The 20,817-nt window shown below is 35.7% G+C and overlaps 1 protein-coding gene across 4 annotated transcripts in view; it reads left to right on the forward strand.

Annotated features, from left to right (window-relative positions):
• Positions 1-19,378, forward strand: part of LOC117399400 (zinc finger protein 516-like) — a 64,246-nt gene extending 44,868 nt beyond the window's left edge. For 3 of the 4 annotated variants that reach the window (XM_033998517.3, XM_033998518.3, XM_033998516.3), the window contains exons 3-5: positions 2,420-3,889; positions 12,425-12,529; positions 16,186-19,378. In XM_033998517.3, coding sequence (XP_033854408.3) covers positions 2,420-3,889; positions 12,425-12,529; positions 16,186-16,409 — 1,799 coding nt within the window. In that variant the 3' untranslated portion in view covers positions 16,410-19,378. Of the gene's footprint in view, positions 1-2,419; positions 3,890-12,424; positions 12,530-13,665; positions 13,734-16,185 lie in introns of all 4 variants that reach the window. The other variant, XM_059022319.1, reaches the window with a different exon arrangement.
• Positions 19,379-20,817: the final 1,439 nt, after the last annotated feature.

Genomic DNA, 20,817 nt, shown 5'->3' on the forward strand with positions numbered 1-20,817 from the left:
ATATCTTTGAAAAATGAATGGCTAATCATATAAACTATGAACAGTGTGATGAAAGTATGATGAAACCTGGTTAGCACACTTTTTACACAAGTTAGGAGAGCATCAGGACTGTCTGTCTATACTTACACTTACAGACATGCATTTTTACATATCCATAGAGAACCATAGAATTCTTTAGAGTATCCTGGAGAGACAGGAGGATACTAATGGCTCACATTTTGTATTTACAGCTATGACAGGGGATATAGAGCAGTATAATAGCATACTTGTTTATTTGTGTTTTACTCAGCTAGTTTGTCTTTTCTTTTATGATGCAGTTTATTTGTTACAGTAAAACAATTAAACCAACATTTACACAGATCTACGGTAGAAGTGCCAGAAATAGAAACCTCTTGTTGTTTCAAGTATAACATGTAAATCATGTTTCGAAATTTCCTGTCTCAGGAAACCACTCATTTTTCAAAAAGCATTTGTCTCATATCAAACATTTAGTCATAGACAATTATTTTGTTTAAAAAATAAAATAAAAAAGTAATCCGAACACATTAAATTCACGGGTTTAAAATATTTACATGCATCTGGATTTACACAGCAGTTTGCTTTTATTTACGTAGACAATTGGGTGTAAGGGTGAACTTTATGTCGGTGTCTTGAACACCTGTTTCACGCAGTAGAACTGCCATAGTTTAATACCGCAGGCCTGCTGTTAAAAGCCATGTCAAATAACACTCACAAAAATACCTATTTTATAAACAAAAGGTTAAAGATTCACAGAAAGCAAGCTTAGATTGAAGAGCTCTGTTTTTCAGTTCTGATTAATGGATTTGTTGTTCATAGTGAGTTTATACATTTAACCATATAACAAGAGAGAAAGAGAAGGTTTTATTATTAGTAGCCACAGTAGTAAATGATTAACAGGAAAAATAAGCTTTGTTTACCATTGTGTACTAAGCCGGTATTGTATGTAGAATATACCAAATATTTAGAGTTATTTGGAAAAACAAAATTAATTAGGTAAGATGCATTTTCATGTAAATTATGACTTGGTGTGGTGGGGTTGCTGTGAGCTTCACTTTGAACTAATTTGTATCAGTTCTAGAAGATATTTATTAATATATGGAGATAAAAAAAAAAAAAAGAAAATGCAATGTAAAAAACTTTCATTCAGATTCTGAAATGATAATGATGTATACTGGTCAGTAAATGTATCTAGATTTTGAATATATTTCTGCCTTTGTTCAAAATTTGCCCACATTATCTGTCCAAATGAAAACCAGATGGCTGTCTCCTCACTTTTATTGAAAATTGAGTTTTTCCCCATCTATTAAACCAGGCTGCAAAACAACTACACATATCTGTAGAATGTAAATGATAATGTGGTTTAAGAAATAAATCACCATAGAAATACTTTTCTGAGGCCCTGGTTCACCACAAAATCTGCATGATAAGCTTTCCTGCAGTGCTCCTCAATGGCAGTTTTAGGCATCTGTAGTTTATTTGTGAATATAGAGCCACCTAGTGGAAAAATACTGTAGTGTTGATGAAGATTGAACTTACTCTTGAAAATACTTGTTAGCTTTAAAAGATCTAGGCCTAGTTTTTTTTTGTTTTTTTCTAAATATATTCAACTGTTGTTTTTATATTATTAAATATTTTATATGTTCATTTAACCAGGTTTTATCTTTTAAATGCGTTCGCTTTTTAGACAAACATTTGTATTATTATGAAGAAATACCTATCCATATTTTAAAATGTCATTTAATGTTTGTTTGTGTCTTTTTCTCAAGTTTACCATAGTTTACCATGATTTTTTTTACATGCTTTATCAATGATTTCATATTATTTACCATAGATACCACAGTAAACTTTAATAACTTGGTCATTAATAACATAACTTCCTTAGTTATAACCTACAAACTGTTTTTGAAAAAAAACACCATATAATTCCACTATTGGGAATTATTATAATCAATAAACATTGCTAGATGTAGTTACTTTGTAAAAGCAATCTTTAGTGTACATACCAAGACTGACAATGTGTTTGACCTTTTATAGTATACACAGACAAGCAGGTTATATAGGTTAAGTGATTTAATCTAGTTTAAAAACAAAAAGCAAATATCGTATAGAAAGTGTAGATCAGCGGCTAGCAAGTTGCTAAGTTAAAGTCTCATAATTGACTTCTGCAATTTTGCAGTTTACATATACATAAAGTATCTACAAACTACCCACTGTTATCCAACAGTGTCCCACAAAATGTTCCACTGGTGGGCGTAAACTGTCCTTTACATAAGTAAAATGGGTTCTAGTGTAACTTATTTCTGAGAAAATGTATTTTTTTTTTGTGTAAATTCTAAATGGGAAAGAGTTGATTAGATATTCTTTAATAAGTAAATATCTATTTACGTCTTTCTTACAGATGAAAAGCCAAATATGTGCAGCAACTGTGATTATGCAACTACCAGTTCCTTCTTGTTGATGTCACACATGAAAGACCATCACACGGGAGACCAGGATGTTGCCTGTAAGTCCAGAGATGCCAACCATATGTCCTTGGCTGAATTACAAACACATAGTGGCGACTCCATACCAAGGAACAATGTCAAGGGGAACATAGTAAAGAGTGGAGAATACCGAAGTTATCTGGAACTACAAACAGCTATAATGCAACAGAACTTAAAACTCACAGATTCTTTTAAACGCCTTGAAAATACAATATCTCCCAGTATGGAACAGGCCGTATCCAGCAGCATTGTCAACCTTAGTATATCAGCAGAAACACAGACTAAAGGTATGTTGTCAGACAGTGAGAAAGAAAGGGTATTACAAGAAAATGATGCACGGGACAAATTGGCAATTGACACCATCCCCTTAGATCTAACATCTAAGTCAAACAAAAGTGACTTTGTGATGAAGGATTTACCTACCTCACCCACAGAGAATGCTTTGATAAGGCACCAGTGCCCGTACTGTTCTCACACAACCCATTACCCTGAGGTTCTGTGGATGCACGAAAGAATTGCACATAAGGTTAGCTGCAACGCAGCTGCGCCCAAGTGGGTTCAGAGAAACGGATTTAAAGGACCTAAAAAAGATTTAGGTTTCTCAAGCCGAAGGAGCAGCACAGGGCCTCCCTTAGTATTGGAAGGCAAAGACTGCCAGCCTCTTCCAGTCACCAGAAGCGCCCGCACCCAGGCACCACCACAGAGCAGCTTGCAAGCACCGAAGTCAAACGCCACCACTTACAGCTCCAATTTACCCAGTACTTCCCAGGCAAGGGACACAGCAGCTAGAGCAGCTCCCACAGACTCAGGCCTACATAACACAAAGCAACCCAAACTTAACTACCACAAGGGGCAGCATGGAGTACTAACAGAGCAGTCGCACGGGAGGCCCAAAATGGAAATGAATCTCAAAGTAGCACCAGCTGGAACCATTGAAAAAAACTTTATGGCTTCGCAGCGGCCACTGGCGACATTCGGAGACAGACCGGACAAATGCTTGTTTTCTCGGGAAGATTTAGGCTTTTCTGCCAAGCACGGCCTCTCTGAGCACAAGGTCAAAGCAAACTCCTCGCAACCCCTTTCCTATCACTCACCAGTGAAAGGCAGGCAGGAAACTCCCCCAGCGCATGCTCAGAGGGAATCTATCAATGATCCTCGCTCAGTAGGAAGGAACAGCATGGGAGGGAGGGTGAACAGCAGCTCACACAGCTCTGGTTCCACAGGGTGGCCCCCTTCCCTACAAGTACACTTAAAACAGGAGCCTCTGCCAGAGGGACCCGAGACACACTTGGATATCTTAAGCTTCTTAAAGACCTGCAACACACAGGACTTAACTACCCTCTACCACCGCTGGGGCTCCAACAACCCCATGCTAGATCAGACAGGTAAGAGGGAAAGCACATCTTTTTTCATACCTTTTAAAAATGCTGTATGCGTGATGCAAGGGATAGCCGCCTGGAGAGATGGATGACTGCCTGGAGGTGTAGGTAGGTTAATGAACTATTGATATCTTTATAGATTAGTAATATATGTGTATGCCTGACAGATAAGCAGGAGGAGATGGGAAAGGATAAATAAATCCAGCTTTGTGGTTGTGGAGGCCAAGCATTAAATTAACACTGGAGGCATTAAAGGGATAAGTAAATCATGAAAGCCTAAATAAAGCATTCTGTGAATTTGCATTTGAGCATTTGAAGATCATTCCCCATGAGACAGAAGATTAGAAATTATTTTATAGAACCTCAGAGTTCAGGAAAATTAATCTTAGTCACCATCAGAATACATCATCTGTGCTCATCTCAGTTAGATCGTGGTCAGACCCTGTATGCTAAACATGTTGCACCAGGGTCAGTCCCATATGCAAGTTCATAACCTCTCAGCTCCAAGTTAGTGCCATTGGAAGCCCACATTGTTACTTTTTCCTCTAGATCAATCCTCAGAGAATGCACAATTGAAGAAATAGCCAGTTTGGATAGAACTATGTGGTACTTTAACCTCACCAAAGTGGCCATAAGCAATGCTTGAATGCATGACAAATACAACTTAAAAAATCTGCCAGAAATCCCAAATCCCCAGATACCAACATACTTGATGCTTGTAGATCTCATTAACATCTATCCAAACATATGTTTGGGTGATTTTTTGGAGTCCCCCCACAGAAGTTATTACGGTCTAAACTTGGTACAAATAGCAAAAATTCAAATTTCAAGGGGGTTTAATGACTAGTGGTGGGACTTGAAACCAAAAAATGTTCACAGAATTTGGAAGACTGGTTCATAAGGTTCTTACAGCAATACTTACATTTTAGGACCCACATCCCCTACAGGGTAAAGGGTTAGGCTGAAGTTCAAATAAAACTTGTCAGTTACCCCTTGTCTGGCAATTTGCCAGAAGTGAGTAGGGTGCTGTTAGTGTTTTGTTCTGAAAAGCCCTGTTCAATACGAGTAGAACAAGGTGCTACACATGATGGTAGCGTCTAAATTGCACCCAGGGTGATTTTTCTGGTCAAGGTCCCTTTCTCACTTTAGGGTGACCTTTGCAAGGTCACAGGTCAAAGGGGAAAAAAAAAATGGCTTTCATTTCTATACTCGGCGTGTCTGAAAACCCCCAGGTGAATTTTTCTAGGAAAATCTGAGACGGACGGGCAACAGCACTGGTTGAGTTGGCATGGAATGACCCACCATAAAATTGAGATTTTGACCTACTATGGCTGTCATATAGAGGCTATGTGACTAAATTGTTGTTGTATAGAGACTTTACACTGAGTTATAAAGCTTGGTACACAGCTGTATTAATTGACTTTATTAGTTAGGTTACATTGCTGCTGTTGTTGGTAAATAGTGACCTTTTCACTGTACATTATGATGAGCGTTCGGCGTTTCCGGTTTATTCCGAATTTTACAGAAAAATTACAGGATTTTGTTTTTTAAACTGGATGTTAGTTTTTACTGATTTATACATGTTCGCGCTGACTATATAAGAACATACTGAAAAATAAGCAACAGATTAAACTAAAATAAGAAAGTGAACTGAGAGACAAGCAATCCATTTATCCTGCTTTTACAGTTCTTTAATAAAAAGAAAGTGCTGAATGACTGTGTGAATGAGTTTATCAGTGCGCTGTGCTTTGCTGGACAGCCACTGTTTATTGCAGAGTGGTATGTATTTGTGACTTCATGCGACAGTATTGTCTTTAGTAAAACACTGCCTAACGCAGACAATCTTAATCGTAAACATTTGACAGAAAATGGTGATGCTTTAGTCGTCAGTTTTCTTTTTTTTATGATTTCAAGGTGAATAAACCTGGCTTGTTTTGTGCTGATGTCATGTTCATACCTTCTGTAGATACTATTTGTCAGCACTGCGATTGCCCAAACATTCGCAAAGTACCAGCTAACTTGGGAAAATGTGGCTTCGACTTGCACAGATTCTGCTTTATCATACATGACAGGGACATTATTAATCAGAAACCAGAACTGCTACGCATCATATTCCACATGTAAAGTGTGTATACTGAGATTTTTCCCCCCGATTTTTACCGATGTTTCAATTAAAACGTATTTTGTACCAATGTTATCATTATTTTAATATATGTAAAATAAACTACGAAAAATTCCCGGAAAATTTTAAAGATAAAAAAACGAAAATGCAGAACACTGATTATGCTGTATGACTTGTTTGTATATTTACTGTAATCACCTCTAAGTTTATACTGTATTTACTGTATGACAACATTAACTGACTACTTCAGAAAACCCTTATATTTCCCATAGGGTTTATTCATATTAAATATGGGAAGCCCGAAGTTACATAACACATGCATTGTTTCCTGTAGCATGTGTGGTGTAATTAAAATCTTGTCAAAACTAATGCCAGTTATAGCCAGCTTTAAAAGCCATTGTTATTGAATGTAGTGTTTTACATTACAGCATTACACTTTCCCCAGTGTACTTGCACATTAAATTTATACTTGACATTATGTACCACATTACAGAGTTCTCTGTATTTGTGGATGTAATATTGTTTTCTCTGCTGTTTGTCTTTTATTTTTTACACTTTAATGCACATTTAGCCATAAAAATCAAGGGTTCTCCACTTTTTTGTTGTATTAATTTGAAATCCTTGGAAAACGGCTTAAAGTTGTAGAATAAAAGAGCTACACAGTAGAGAAAACAAACCTGCAGAACAGAAAACGAATCAACCAAGTATTCCTTTAATATTGCTTTAATATTCTGTTGTAATAGCGAACACAGACAAACCTGTATTCCTGTTCTGCAACAATAACATTTATCAAACCCACCACGTGTGCTCTGGACCCCCTCCCCACTCACCTCTTTCAAGCTGCTGCTCCTGCTCTACTTCCCTTCATCTCCTCCCTTCTCAACACCTCTCTCCTTTCTGGTCTCTTTCCCTCTGCCTTCAAACAAGCCTCTATCACTCCCCTCCTCAAACTACCCTCGACCCCACCTCCCTCCAGAGCTACCGTCCTGTCCCTCCAGAGCTACCTACCCTGGACACTTAACACTCTTACTTAAATGCGCTTTACTTGCTGTTATCTGCCCCCTATTTTACTGCATTTAATCCTGTACTTTAGATTACTGTAATCTGTCAAGTGTTATTTAATCTGTAGTATTTTTTATTTAATTATATCCTGATTTAACTATCACTGACACTGTTATCTGCTCCATTATTGAATCGTATTTTGTCATACTTGTACTTTCTAGAACCAAAGTCATTGTATTTATCTTGCTCTTAATTGTATTATTACTTGTACTGTGATTCTTGAAATGTATTTGTTTACGACTAAATCGCCCTGGATAAGGGTGTCTGCTAAGAAATAAATAATAATAATAATAATAATAATAATAATAATAATAATAATAATAATAATAATGCATAGAATTAACCTTTAAAACCTATAAGAAAAATGTTGTATAGATTTGCTTTATTTATCTGCAGCTGCCACTTGATTATCAAAAGCGTCCTTATCCTAATCCCTTATTATCTAAACACATTTTCAAGCTGCCTATATCTTTAGTACAATATAAAGTAGATTTCATGCATCATTATTCCAGCAGAATATCTGTACAGAAATGTGTCCCAGGAGTAGTTCTGACAGTTGTTTAATGTATTGTTAAAGGCAGGCTCCAGGTACAGTATTATTATTGTTATTTATTTATTAGCAGATGCCCTTATCCAGGGTGACTTACAATTGTTACAAAATATCACAGTACAAAGTATCACATTACAAAATATCACATTATAAAATATCACATTACAGATAAGAGCAGTTATAAGGTACAGTAAAATCAGAGCAAAACAAAGAATACAGTAAGTAATTACATTTAAGAGCGAGTTTGACTAAGAGCAGTTAACTTACAGTAAAAATATTTACTTATACGAGTAAAGTCCATTAAGAACATGTAGTAAGTATGCTAAGTGGGTGAGAACGATTTCAAACAAGAACAATTACAAAAAACGTGAATACGGATACCTATAAGAGTAAAGTCAAATACAAGATACAGGAAGTAGTTATAATTCAGAGCAGTAGTAGAATACGGCAAGGTATGGAGCAGTTCAGTGCAATTACAAGCTGATGCAAGTACTGGTACAACTGGGTGACATATAGTCCAGTAGAGTCAAGAGTTGAGATGTTATGATATATATTTTCAAAAACAATCCTTTGTAAATCAGGAAGTTCCTAGATGTTAACTTTGACATACCGTACTACAAACTACTGTGCTGTGCTGTCATGTAGGTCATGCTTAATATTAGACTCAAACTAAACAATATTCTTAGTTTTGTTGACAAAAGTGCATACTAGACTGTTTCTTTGAATTGTACTCTTGTACAACAATGCTTAAACACAGATATAATGTGCAAGCACTATTGTGATACCGTTGTTTTTAGCATTTTCACACTTAAAATTACTCTTAAGTAAGTTAAGGGTACAATGATAACTCTTAAAGTTCAAATAGGAAAATTCCAACATGTTGATCATTTTATATGCCCTTGTACTATTAAGTATTATTATTATTTATTTCTTAGCAGACACCCTTATCCAGGGCGACTTACAATTCTTACAAGATATCACATTATTTTTACGTACAATTACCCATTTATACAGTTGGGTTATTACTGGAGCAATCTAGGTAAAGTACCTTGCTCAAGGGTACAGCAGCAGTGTCCCCCAGCTGGGATTGAACCCATGACCCTCCGGTCAAGAGTCCAGAGCCCTAACCACTGCTCTACACTGCTGCCCTTGTGTAATTACTCATTTTAAGTAATTACATAAAATGACTCCTCACATAACAAATACGTAACCCCATGATGATTGAGAAGTGGGTCCATAAGAAAGCCTTAATCCAAACTTCTTTTTTTATTTAGCTGCTGAGACACTTTTGAGGGGAGTAAAATACATTAGAACACGCTACGGAATGTTGCCCCCTGTTGGTGTATATAAGTTATAACATGTATAACACCTACTGGCAGATGTTATTAACAGTATTAACTTAATTACAACTCCACTTTGAAGAATTGGAATTGCGCCTCATGTACAGTATTTTGCCCTAATTTCTAAAATGCTTTTTTACTCCAGAGTGGGATCTGCAGCATTGTTGGTCCTTTTAACTTCAGTGTTATGTACGGCAACTTAATCTATGTTCTATTTGTTTTTAGGCAAATGTTGTTTTTAATGATAAGCCAAACTGTATATAGAGTGAAACTAAGGTCTTCTAAAATGGAAAACATATATATTTTATACAAGGCTCGACGGTAACATATATTTGCTAGTTGTTTTTTTTTTTTATGCAGTAGCATTTTTCTGATACCTTACGCTGCAGTATATGACCGAACCTGAGTATTTTTAAATACGTACATTATTAGTATCTTTTATAAGGCGGGAAACCATTGCTAATAGAGCTTCCCGATAGAGGACTGAGGTTTGTACTGCCCCATGTAGATACGAGCAAGGCCCACAATGCAAATCGTATTGTTTGGACAGTGGAGTACAAATACCTACAGTACCAGAACAACGTGGATACAGTTTAAAGGTATGAAGTTTATTTTATAAGCCAAAAATTTAAATACTGTTAAAAATGTTACGATTTTATAAGATAAAAGACAATGACCTAACAGGATATTATGTTTATTTAGTGTATAAAATCTGTCATGGAGAATTTCGGCTCCGGTTTTGTTATGTTAACCCTGGTTTCACCCACGCTAAAAATGAGCACATAATAGGTAGATAAAAAATTATTACTTTTATAAAAAATGTTGACAACATTGCACACATAGCTAACTAATGTCCGTGTTTAATAAAATGAACCCAGAGTGGTGTTTTTTTTTTTTGGTCGATATCCCTTATTACTTCTTAGTTCATTTTTTCAAAATTGTACAGCATTTAAAAATCCAGTGAACAAACTAGTTAGTATATCATGTTGCATGAATTTTTTTAATGTAGCGGTACCGTGCTGGAATTAGCTTTCATTTTCAAAACAGCTTGGTTGTGGTTGTAACCTTAGAATTTATAAATTCATACAGTGCATGATTCAACGGTAATGTGGCACTTTTTAAATCGCTGTCTTTGTAGGTGTGTGTGATTTGTTAGTTATCGAAATCTCAGTCAAGAGGATAATTTCGTACCACTTCATTTGCACAGATGAAACATAACCTGACGCCACACAGCATTTACACACAACAATATTGCCAGGTCAGAGTATGCAATTTGCTGGCTTACCCCCATTTACACAGAAGGCAGATATTCTCACTTTAACATAATTTGCTAGTGTTCAATACCGTGATCAAAACAATGATGCCTTTGGTACCCGACGTGGTATGCGTGATATTTTTCACTATACTTTCTGAATATCACAATAGACTATTGTCACATAAATCATAATGAAACCATCCTTTGGGTGCTCGGTTCAATGATTTTAATTTAGCCATCACTTGCTTTTTATTACGCACAACAACCCTGTGTCATTAATTTTTCTACTATTGTGGAGTACACATTAGCATCTCGCATAGTTCCATCAGGTTGCTCATTTATCTCTTCTCCTGCTCTGATGGTCAAAAGCTCCCTCACTTCTTTTTCGGACCAATTACTGCCTCGATCACTTGCCATTTTGTTGGATTTATTTCTTCAGTCAACACGTGGCGGAACAGGAAATTGCGTTTACTTGAAAAAAAAAATGCGGCATTGCAGTTTACACTGAAGAAAAGCCGTTTAAGTTCCGGCACAGAGTTGACTCTGAACCACCTCGAAAGGTGGTTAAGTTCCGGCATAAAGTGTGACTGCTTTTTACCGGCATTTCCCATTTACACTAAAAGTGATACTGCATCAGTGCCGGCACAGACATAGCCATTTGCTTCTGCGTAAACATGCCTCTGGTTAACCGTACTGATGGCATATCAAATGCTTAGATGACAGATATGGTTGCATTCTTGTAGAACTTAAGGATAAAACTAAATACATTTCGACAAGGAATTGCATTAGTTCCTTTACTTAGTTGAGCACAAGGTGGATTCAATAAACTTTCTGATTTAAATATAGGCCTACTATGTGATTTGGGAGATTCGGTCTATTTAAAACAGTAGGTAGGTGTTTATTTTTTGAATTTTTACATATAATTATTAGTTGAATAAACCGCTACCGAATAAGACCATTTTGCGACCTACTTTCCATGGAGGTAGCAGATCCTCACTGCTGCCTTAAAAAGTTGACTTCTAGCTCTGATTTATATAAAATAAAAAAATAAAAAAATATTAAACCTAAATTATTTAATTATGTACATTTTGGAATACAAGTACTGGTAAGATGGGTAAATCTGTCATCAAATATTGTTACCATGCATTAAAGTAATGAATGGTTTTGTTTGTTATCTTATACTGTGAACTGTGCAAACATATCTGCATTTGAAATTACTTCAAATCATTTTTGCCTTAAGCCAGACCCTGTGTCAGGGGCAGACAGGATGCTTACTGTAGTTTCAATAGCCTTACAACACAAATATGTAAAGTTAAAAAAAAAATTAAAAATCAAATTAAGCCACCAGCTGTTTTGGAAAATGGCTATTATAAAATCTGTATTTTCAGTATGTTCTCTTTTTTTTCTTTCTTTTTTTAATATAGTTGTTTCCTAAGGTCAAATACTAAGTGTGTATCGCTGCTACCTTGAAAAAAAAAAGGAATGTAATGTAGACAGATGAAATCTCTGTCACATGTCAGGAAAGATATCATCACTTCCCTTTGTAGCCCTTTGAGTCAGATACAATAAAGTGACCTTTTGGAAATGAGGATGTTTTAGTAGTTTTCCATGAATGCTAATGGCTCAGAAAACATGTTTACCAAGGCCAGCAGAAGGGCGCCTCGGTGTACGTCCGGTGACACTTTCATTCATAGATGTCTTTAGTCCGTGCCTTCGAGGTCCGAGGTCAAAGCAGCACCAGCAGGCAGGTAGAAGGCAGGTTTGATCAGCCCATGATGGCTCCACTCACTCTGCATATCTCTGCAAGATATCCCTGCCCAGGGGGGACAGTCAAGCTCTGGTTCCACTCACTTCCCATTATCTGTGCGGCTTGTCTCTGCCACGCTGGCGTCACTTTGATTTGCCTGATGTACCACTTGACAAAGCTGGGTGATGGCTGGGAAGTGGATCCAGCTGCTCTGAAATGCGCACACCTGACATGCCAGTCCTGGAGCGGGCACATCACGGGGCGAATCTTTTAATTCACTCTAATTTATGCATTCTCGCAGTCCTGTGTGTGTCTGGCCTGTCAGCGACTGCAGTGATGAAGGCTGACAGTTGTCATCCAGGGCCTGAAGGTAGCCTCACATAATGACACATTAGACATACTAATGATATTTTTTTTTCCCTGGCATAATGTTGTCTTCTTTAACTTTTTTTCCATAAACCACAGGGATGCTGAGGTCACAAGTACGACAAGGAGACTATGTCTGCACAGAATGCGGGAAAAGCTTCAGTCAGACTAGCCACCTCCGGACCCACATGAGATCCCACACAGGTAGAGCTTTTTAACCATCGGAAACACGAAATTAAACACAAAGTATCCTGCTTTTTTAAAAACCAAATCATAGAGGCAAAAAAATATAAATTCAGTTTTAAACCTTTTAAAAATGACCATTGTTGCTTTGTTAACCAACATTTAGAAACTGTTTTTTTATTTGTTTATTATGTTTATTTTTGCCATCTTTACCTTTATTTGTATTTTTATTTTTTCTTCTTTACAAATAACCTCCTGTACCTTTGTGGTGGATTGTCCGAGAAGCTAATTAGCACAGCTATAAAAGTGCTACTTTAGTGAAATCAAATAATCCTATTATTGTTGTCTAATTGTCCTTTTGAAAAAAATTTAAAGGACATCTCTTGTGTATATTCTGTACCTGTGTTCTGTGAGATAACCTCTGTCCTTGGAATGCAGTTTTATAGCAAACATCATATTTGCTAGTGATACTGACCTGTGAAAATGGTATACATTATTAATCAGATGTCAGAAAGGGAGATGTAATTGTGCATGTTAATGAACTGCATTACCACCAGCACTTTGAAAATCAGATGTCAATTTCAACATATGTCACCCTTTGCACAGGCTTTTTGAACTTGAGCCAATCTTTATATTACCATCACAAAAATTATATAGTCTTATATTATTTATAAGACTTACTGTTTTCTCAAGGATATAAACCTGTGATGGATTTAATCCTAGCACGTATGTCGTATTCACCATTGGTGTTCATTCCTTGCGCTCGTCTAACTAACTTACATCAAGAAGGCATACTAGCATGATACGAGACAGTGAGATAAGTAAGTTCTGTATTGAAAGTGTGAATGATGCATGCATAAGCCAGTTTGATGCAATGTGACAGAGGCCAAATGGTAAGTAATGCAAGAAGTGGGCCCCCCTTTACACATACAGTTATAATTCATGTTGTCAGTGATTGCCTTCTTCAGCATAAATGTCCAAATTAAAAAGGGCAGGGGCCCCAGGCTTCCATTAGCATACTCTAACTGTAAGTGTCATATTAAGTTGGAAATTTCAGTCCACAGGCTACTTTTTCTGGTGATGGTAATCTGTAATGGTCTCAAATAATGTTCGCTAACTGAAGTCTTAGATTTTAACGAGCCCCCTTGTTCCCACAGTGGTATTTGAGTCTAATGGACTCCGAGGTACTGAAGTTCACACCACCTCTGCAGATGCCCCAAAACAAGTATGTTTTATCATTAACTGGGTCTTTGGTTTCATGTATATGTTGGGAAGAAGGTTTTCTTACAGATATACTCATCTATTAAAAAAAGAAAGAAACACCATTTTCAATTTACCTTAATTGCCTAAATAGTTAATTCATTTGGTAATACTCCACACACCTGGTTGATTGATTTGGAATCTGTACAGTCATCAACTACTGTAATCTTGAAACAAAAAAACATTGTAGATAGGAACAAATGCTCTCATAGCATGTCAGAGAAATGTGAACACTATATCAAGGTGAATTTGAACATGCATTTTATGATGACCCTTGGCAGTAAAAAAAAAAAAAAAAATTCAATTAAGTTCCACTAGGTATAACATAGTTACAAATCATGTAGTTATTAAAGCTAGTAAACAGATATTATATATATATATATATATATATATATATATATATATATATATATATATATATATATATAATTTAAATCATATACATTTTCCATTCTTTGACAATTGGAAAATAACAGTAATTACCAAAGGTTATTTTTTGTGATGAGTATTGCTGTTATTCTGTTTTAAATGTATGTGAAACAACTTTCAGCCTCCAGTTTCTCTGTGCTCTGTGTGGTGGTGTACTTTGCAAAATTCACTCTACCTTGCTGTTTCACCTTTTCTTTATGAAAATTTACAGCTATTTAAAAAATCAGCTTCCTCTTCAAGTATAGTCATGTAACATTTAGCTCAGTACGTGAAAAAGAACACAGGCAAATTTATAAGTCCAGTATAGTATGAATCTTACCATTGATATTCTTACCAACATGCAGTAAACTTTAATATGGTTACAATAATAAGTTTAGGAACAGCAAAGGTCAAAATATGATTTAGATCTCGCTGCTTTACAGAGATAATAACAGTGATATTTTAGGTTTTGTTGAATGACTATGCCTATATATTAGGCACAAAAAAAACCCCTTACACCCAGTATAATAATCTATTTATCCAAAGGTGCTTTTGTATATGGTTATTGTTAGCACAACTACATTATAGTCTGTTTCAGATTACCATGATTTATTGTTGTTATCTTTGTTTTTTCAAGAGATATTTTCAAATGATTTTTTTTTGTTTTTTTTTTTGGTTGGAAGGCTTTTCGGATTTCATTACTCAAAATAATAATTGCGTACAATTATATGGCAACCTCATTTGTTTCACCCAGGTCTTTTATTTATGTAATCAATTAAGAAATTGTGTAGGTCAATGTAATAAAAGCAATATGTACTGCATATAATAGTCATGTTGAAATTAACTAGCACTAAAATAGAAGTAATAAATGTATTTCTATATACAGTAATCTCTCAGGTCACCCACTTCTGCTTGATAGAGACTGTCTTGAAATGCATGTCTCCTCTAGGAGTGTTGTATGTGGCTTTTGGGGATTATGTAATTTTGCAAAAATAAATGTGTTTTAAATTGATTCAATACAGGCAACTCAACTTTGAGTTAAGATGGGTCTCATATTTTATGATCAGAATAGAATGTTTAACTTTTTGTCATCTAAAGACAAATGTCTCTGATTTCAGCAGTTTCAATGCTTCACTTTCCCCTATGAAAGTATTGGTGCAGTAAATTCTTTGGAAATCTGAGATTGTCTAAGTCATATATGGAAACATTCAGAAGCAGTCTTAGATTACTATCATGTTAAAAAGTATATGGAAAGGAGAAATGCTACAGTCAAAAACTGTTTGTGTCCAAGTTATGCAGTGCTTAAAACAATAACTAAAAACATAACTTTAACCAAACAAAAGTAATGTATTTCCACTGTATTTATTCGGTCAAATATAATATATGGAATAATCTGACATTAATAAGTTCAGATCAGATTCCTCAGAGCAAGCAAATTCTTGCTCTAAGGAACCTGCAGTGGACATTAATGGCCACTGGGTTTGGACACCTAACTATTGTTTTATCAATTATCTAGCAGGTAATGAAACATATTAATACTGGGATTGGATTTTATATTTACCGATTTAGGAAATACAGAAATTGGCAATAATGTTTGGTCTACTTCAGTAGACCAAAAACTTGATGTCCAAATACCAGTCAATTATTAAATGCATATCAACAGCCATGACTGTAGCAGTCTCCTTGTTTTTCTTATGTGTATGATGAAGATAGTTGCAATAAAACCTGTATTAACGTCATGTGAATTAAACATTCACCTGCTATTTCCAGCCAGTAAACCCCCAGATGATTTTCTTCTTTCAATACAAGTGAATGAAAGAGACACCTTTAAAAAGCAGCCACATTAATATGAAGTCCCTTCGGTGACCTGTTCATTCAGGTTTCTCTGTAATGAACTGAACACAAATATAGTTTAAACTGAATTACCAATAACAGCATTTCTAAGGTAGATCTTTGAAATAACACATATGATTCTGTCTCCTTGTTATATTATTTCTTGTCTGCTGCAGGGGAGAGACCATTCCAGTGCAGATATTGCCCTTACAGCGCCTCTCAGAAGGGGAACCTAAAAACCCATGTACAGTGTGTGCACCACGTACCTTTTGACAACACTCAGTACCCAGACAAGAGATTTAGACAACCCGGAATTATTGATCTTAACCAACCTTTGGACGAACAGATGGAAGATGTCCTAAAAGATCACAAACTGTCAGAAACAACTGTCCTGGATTAAGGATATTAATTTAAAGAAAAAGAAGGGTAGGAAAAGCAATATGTCTACACTGAACTTATGAAGATATTGAAAAGGACTTTATTGATGCAACACATTTTGTTAGATTGAAGATTTGATATGAGATTTGGTTTGATAATGGGTGTACAGCATATACAGTATATGTGTGTGTATATTCAGTATAAATATAATGGACACTGTGAAATAGAGCACAGTATTCTTTTATGATTTTCTGTTGTGTTTTGCTAGATGCAAAGCGGCTACGTTACTGTTTTTGTTTATAGGTTATAAATTCCATACAGAGGTGCATGTTACAAATTATACTTACTGTACTAAAAAGGCAACTATTTACAGGCTGCTGCGGATCACAAGTTTACATGAACAACTGTGAAACAATGGCCACTGCTTACTTTGAATCTAAACAAACTTGAAAACCATTGGGTTGGGGAACCCTATCAAGAACTTCTACAGTGCTTGAGCAACACGCTTATTAGAACTCACTGCGCTCCACAAGATGTTTTAACCCTTAGATGCTGCGTCAAAAAAGAACATTTAAAACAGCAAATCAAAATGCAAGATGTTGGGTAAAGTGTTTTGGAATGTCTGTAGAACACAACAGAAGGACATTTCTGTTCTATCCTCAGGACTTGCATATTACACGGCTAGATTCCAAATCCTCCATTCACAAAGACTGTATGGTGGTACCACTTTAACAAATAAAGGATAATTACTAAAATGTTCAATAATATGAAGGGTGTACCGCACTACAGGAACCATAAACACAGCAACATCGCTATTAAGTGTGTGAGGAACAGGTTCAAAAGTCTAGCAATGGGCAGATACCAAGAAAATGTTCAGGATGCCCTCAACAGACTGCTCACATCATTAAAGTGTGTTGACTTAAAGATCAACCATTTTTTTCAGTTTCCTTAACATTCACTTGGTTCTTTAATAAAAAAAATCATATACCTCTTCTGCAATAAAAGCTTTATGAGTTTATGACACATTAGGACAAGAAGCCATTCTATATATGCAATTAGAAAGCTAGTTTTAGTACATTTATTGTCTTCTTTTATTGTGACACTATACTGAGTGTAACCGACTAATATCTTTACAGTTTCAAAATTTTGCACATGCGATAATGAGTTTATTTCTTTAGTGAAAGTTACCGTTGCCTTGAGAGTTTGTGCGAAAATGAAGATTTTTGTAAGTGTTGCTAGAAGTTTTTTTTATTATTATTTACTCTAACATTTTGTAAAGACAGAAGCAAAACTAGAAACTCCTAGCATGCATATATATATATATATATATATATATATATATATATATATATATATATATATAAAACCAAAAAAAAAATGGTAATTGGCTTGTAACACAAAGATTTATATGACATAACAAGTACTATAATGTGATTTTGCTATTGTACTAATGCTGATTAAAAAAAAAATCATTTAGGTTTCCTCTAGTTTCTCTGCTTGATTTACTTGAAGTGTTCTTACTAGATGGTAACAACAGTGGCAATGGTAATGTGATTTGAACTGTTACTTTTTAATGAAAATCTGTTATCAAAATGAATTCATTTGTAACCCAGTTGCATTAGGATATACTTTTTTTGCTTTTTTGGGACGGGCAGGTCTGTATTCTTTTTTAATGAAAAATGCCTACCCACAATTCAGATTGCAAACTTTTTAAATATAATTTAGGGGTTAGGATTCAACTTTTATTCCATTATTATGTATTTTAAAAATGTTTTTGGTCAGTCAGTTAAAACATTTAAAATGCTGGTAGATTGGTCTAGGTGTGCTATGGATTCATCTTTTACTTTCGTCTACTGAGAGAACCAACTATTCACCACTGTTCTTGAATTGCTGATTCACTAAAAATAGGTTTTTGGCAAATATGTGATAGCAGCAGAAATTCAGCATTTGCTTTAAACTGATCATAACACAAGAAATGGCTCTTCAAAACCATTTCTCCTTTAGTACAGTACATCCAAGAGCCAGGTACGGGGTTCACACAAAGCTGATCATTTTTAGTACCAGTGTAAACCAGAACATTGTAGCAATCAATAAAAGATCACTCTATGGTGCTGGCCATAACGTTTTTAGAACTTCCTGGAATCAAGCCACTTGTGAAAGCCATCAGTCTGTAATTTAATATAGAACATCACAAAAAAAACTGCTATTTGATTGATGAAACTATAGTGGGAACAAAATAAAAAGATAAAAGTCTAATATTGGTTTATTTAGCAGACGCCTTTATCCAAGGTGACTTACAGAGACTAGGGAGTGTGAACTATGCATCAGCTGCAGAGTCACTTACAACTACGTCTCACCCGAAAGACGGAGCACAAGGAGGTTAAGTGACTTGCTTAGGGTCACAAATGAGTCAGTGGCTGAGGTGGGATTTGAACCGGGGACCTCCTGGTTACAAGCCCTTTTTTTAAACCACTGGACCACACAGCCTCCTTAACAGAAAGGGGCCACCCGCTCCCTTTTTGGATTTTTGAAATCCTGATGTTTGTTTATCAGCAGTACTGTGGATTTTATTGTAGTTAAGATAAATAGGAAATAGTATTTCATTTTTTTGTTATGTTATTTATTTTCAGTCTGTACTTATCAACTTTTAAAATAAACCTTTATTATTTAGCAACCATCCACTGACTGTTACCAATGAGAAATTCTCTACCTCTGCAGATCTGTTGTTTCTTACTTTACAGTTGGTTTGTACATTGTTCAAGTTATAATTGTTACGGTAGTTCTACATTAAAGAGTTCAATAATCAGCTTGTATTTTACTGAGCACAATTGATATGATTTCATTGTTTTTGCTCAACAAATGCTTATACAGGGGGGTTCCCGAGTGGCTCACAACCATGTCGTTCATGTGCCAGGTGAGTCATACAGTCAGTCAGAGGAGCACCATTCACATCCAGGCTGTGCGAAGTTACCGTTTTTTGTTTTTTGGTGATTTTACTGAGCGTCACATTGGCTCTGGAGCTCCTGTGGGGAAGGGAGACAAAACACCAGGGACTTTTTCTTCACATAGTACTACATATTTGTGCAACAATCTAATGGACAATATACATTTTTTGAATCTGTGAATCTTTTTAACAATCCCCCACTCCCCTTATGCAATGGGTGTAGCCACAAATACCGTATGTCATGTTATGAGGAAGCCTATCAGAAATATCATTTAAAAAAAAAAAAAAAATCTTGCTGCTATGGCTTGCCTTGTGGTGGTAAAGGTAAGAAAACTTCTGCTCAATTTTCAGATGAAAAAAGAATAAAGTTATTTAGCATCTTTCTGTATTTCAAAAGCAAAAAGCTCCATACAATCGCTGAGAAGCTGATTTTATTACCCGTCTCACTGTGGACATCGTTGAAGATAATGCTAGTTAAGGAAACTGCAAACAAAGTTGCATGTGTCCTGCTGTCAAATAATACTGTACCAAGCAAAGACTTTGCAGACTTGTCATAGGATAGAGGTTTGCAGCTGAATGAACGGCTTTGCTCTCCAAATTGATTCTGAACAACAGTAAGCATTTTTATAGGTATTGAAACGACTGTGTTAATCCTCCTACATTTGATTGATACAGTGAGTATGTTGTATTCGTGTGGTTGAACTTTGACTTAAAACTGAAAGCAGAAGTATTAGGATCAGTTTTACTCCCTAAATGGTATAATTATTGTGTCAAAATACAGCAGTTTATATGTAGCTACCTAATTAGTGAGACTTTTGTTGGAATTAATGCTTGTGGGCCTAACATTGTTGACCAATTAATACAGTACTTGGTGGCAAGGACGGCAGCAAGGGAGGGCCTCGGGAGGCTGAAGCCTCCCCAAATTGTACTTTATCCTCCCCCTATAGACCCCCAAGCGAAATTACTAAGTCAGTCTTCTTTTCTACTGCTGTTTGTAAGTAAGCAAAGCCATACAAAGTTTCACACTGTCTCACGTTAACCTAAGCAAGCACAGAGAGGGCCGGCTCTTCACTTGTGAAAATATATTGATGCACCTCTACCTTACCTTAGAACTACATAGTTTTAAGGTCAAGAAACAACTACGGTATAGTGTTAAAATGTCCATAATGTATGACATATGCTGCTCCATTTTATTTTGCATAACAACTGTACATGGTAATGTTTTGTAATATTTAGCTTGATGAAGTACAGGCACTTCATTTTTAAATTACTAAAGTTGATTTTCTCAGAGTTAATGCCCTGGTGTGCAATATATTTAGTTTCATGTTTCTACTTTCAGGCATCTCCCTTAATAGTATCTCTAAAATATTTAGATAAATAATTAGTCAGAGTAAAAAATAATTGCTAAGGTAGGAAGTGATTTAAAAAAGTCTGAGAACTCCTGGTTTGACTTGAAATGTAATGAGGCTGGTCCCCTTGCTACCGA

Source organism: Acipenser ruthenus, chromosome 4, assembly GCF_902713425.1.
Source record: "Acipenser ruthenus chromosome 4, fAciRut3.2 maternal haplotype, whole genome shotgun sequence".
Taxonomy (NCBI): Eukaryota; Metazoa; Chordata; class Actinopteri; order Acipenseriformes; family Acipenseridae; genus Acipenser; species Acipenser ruthenus.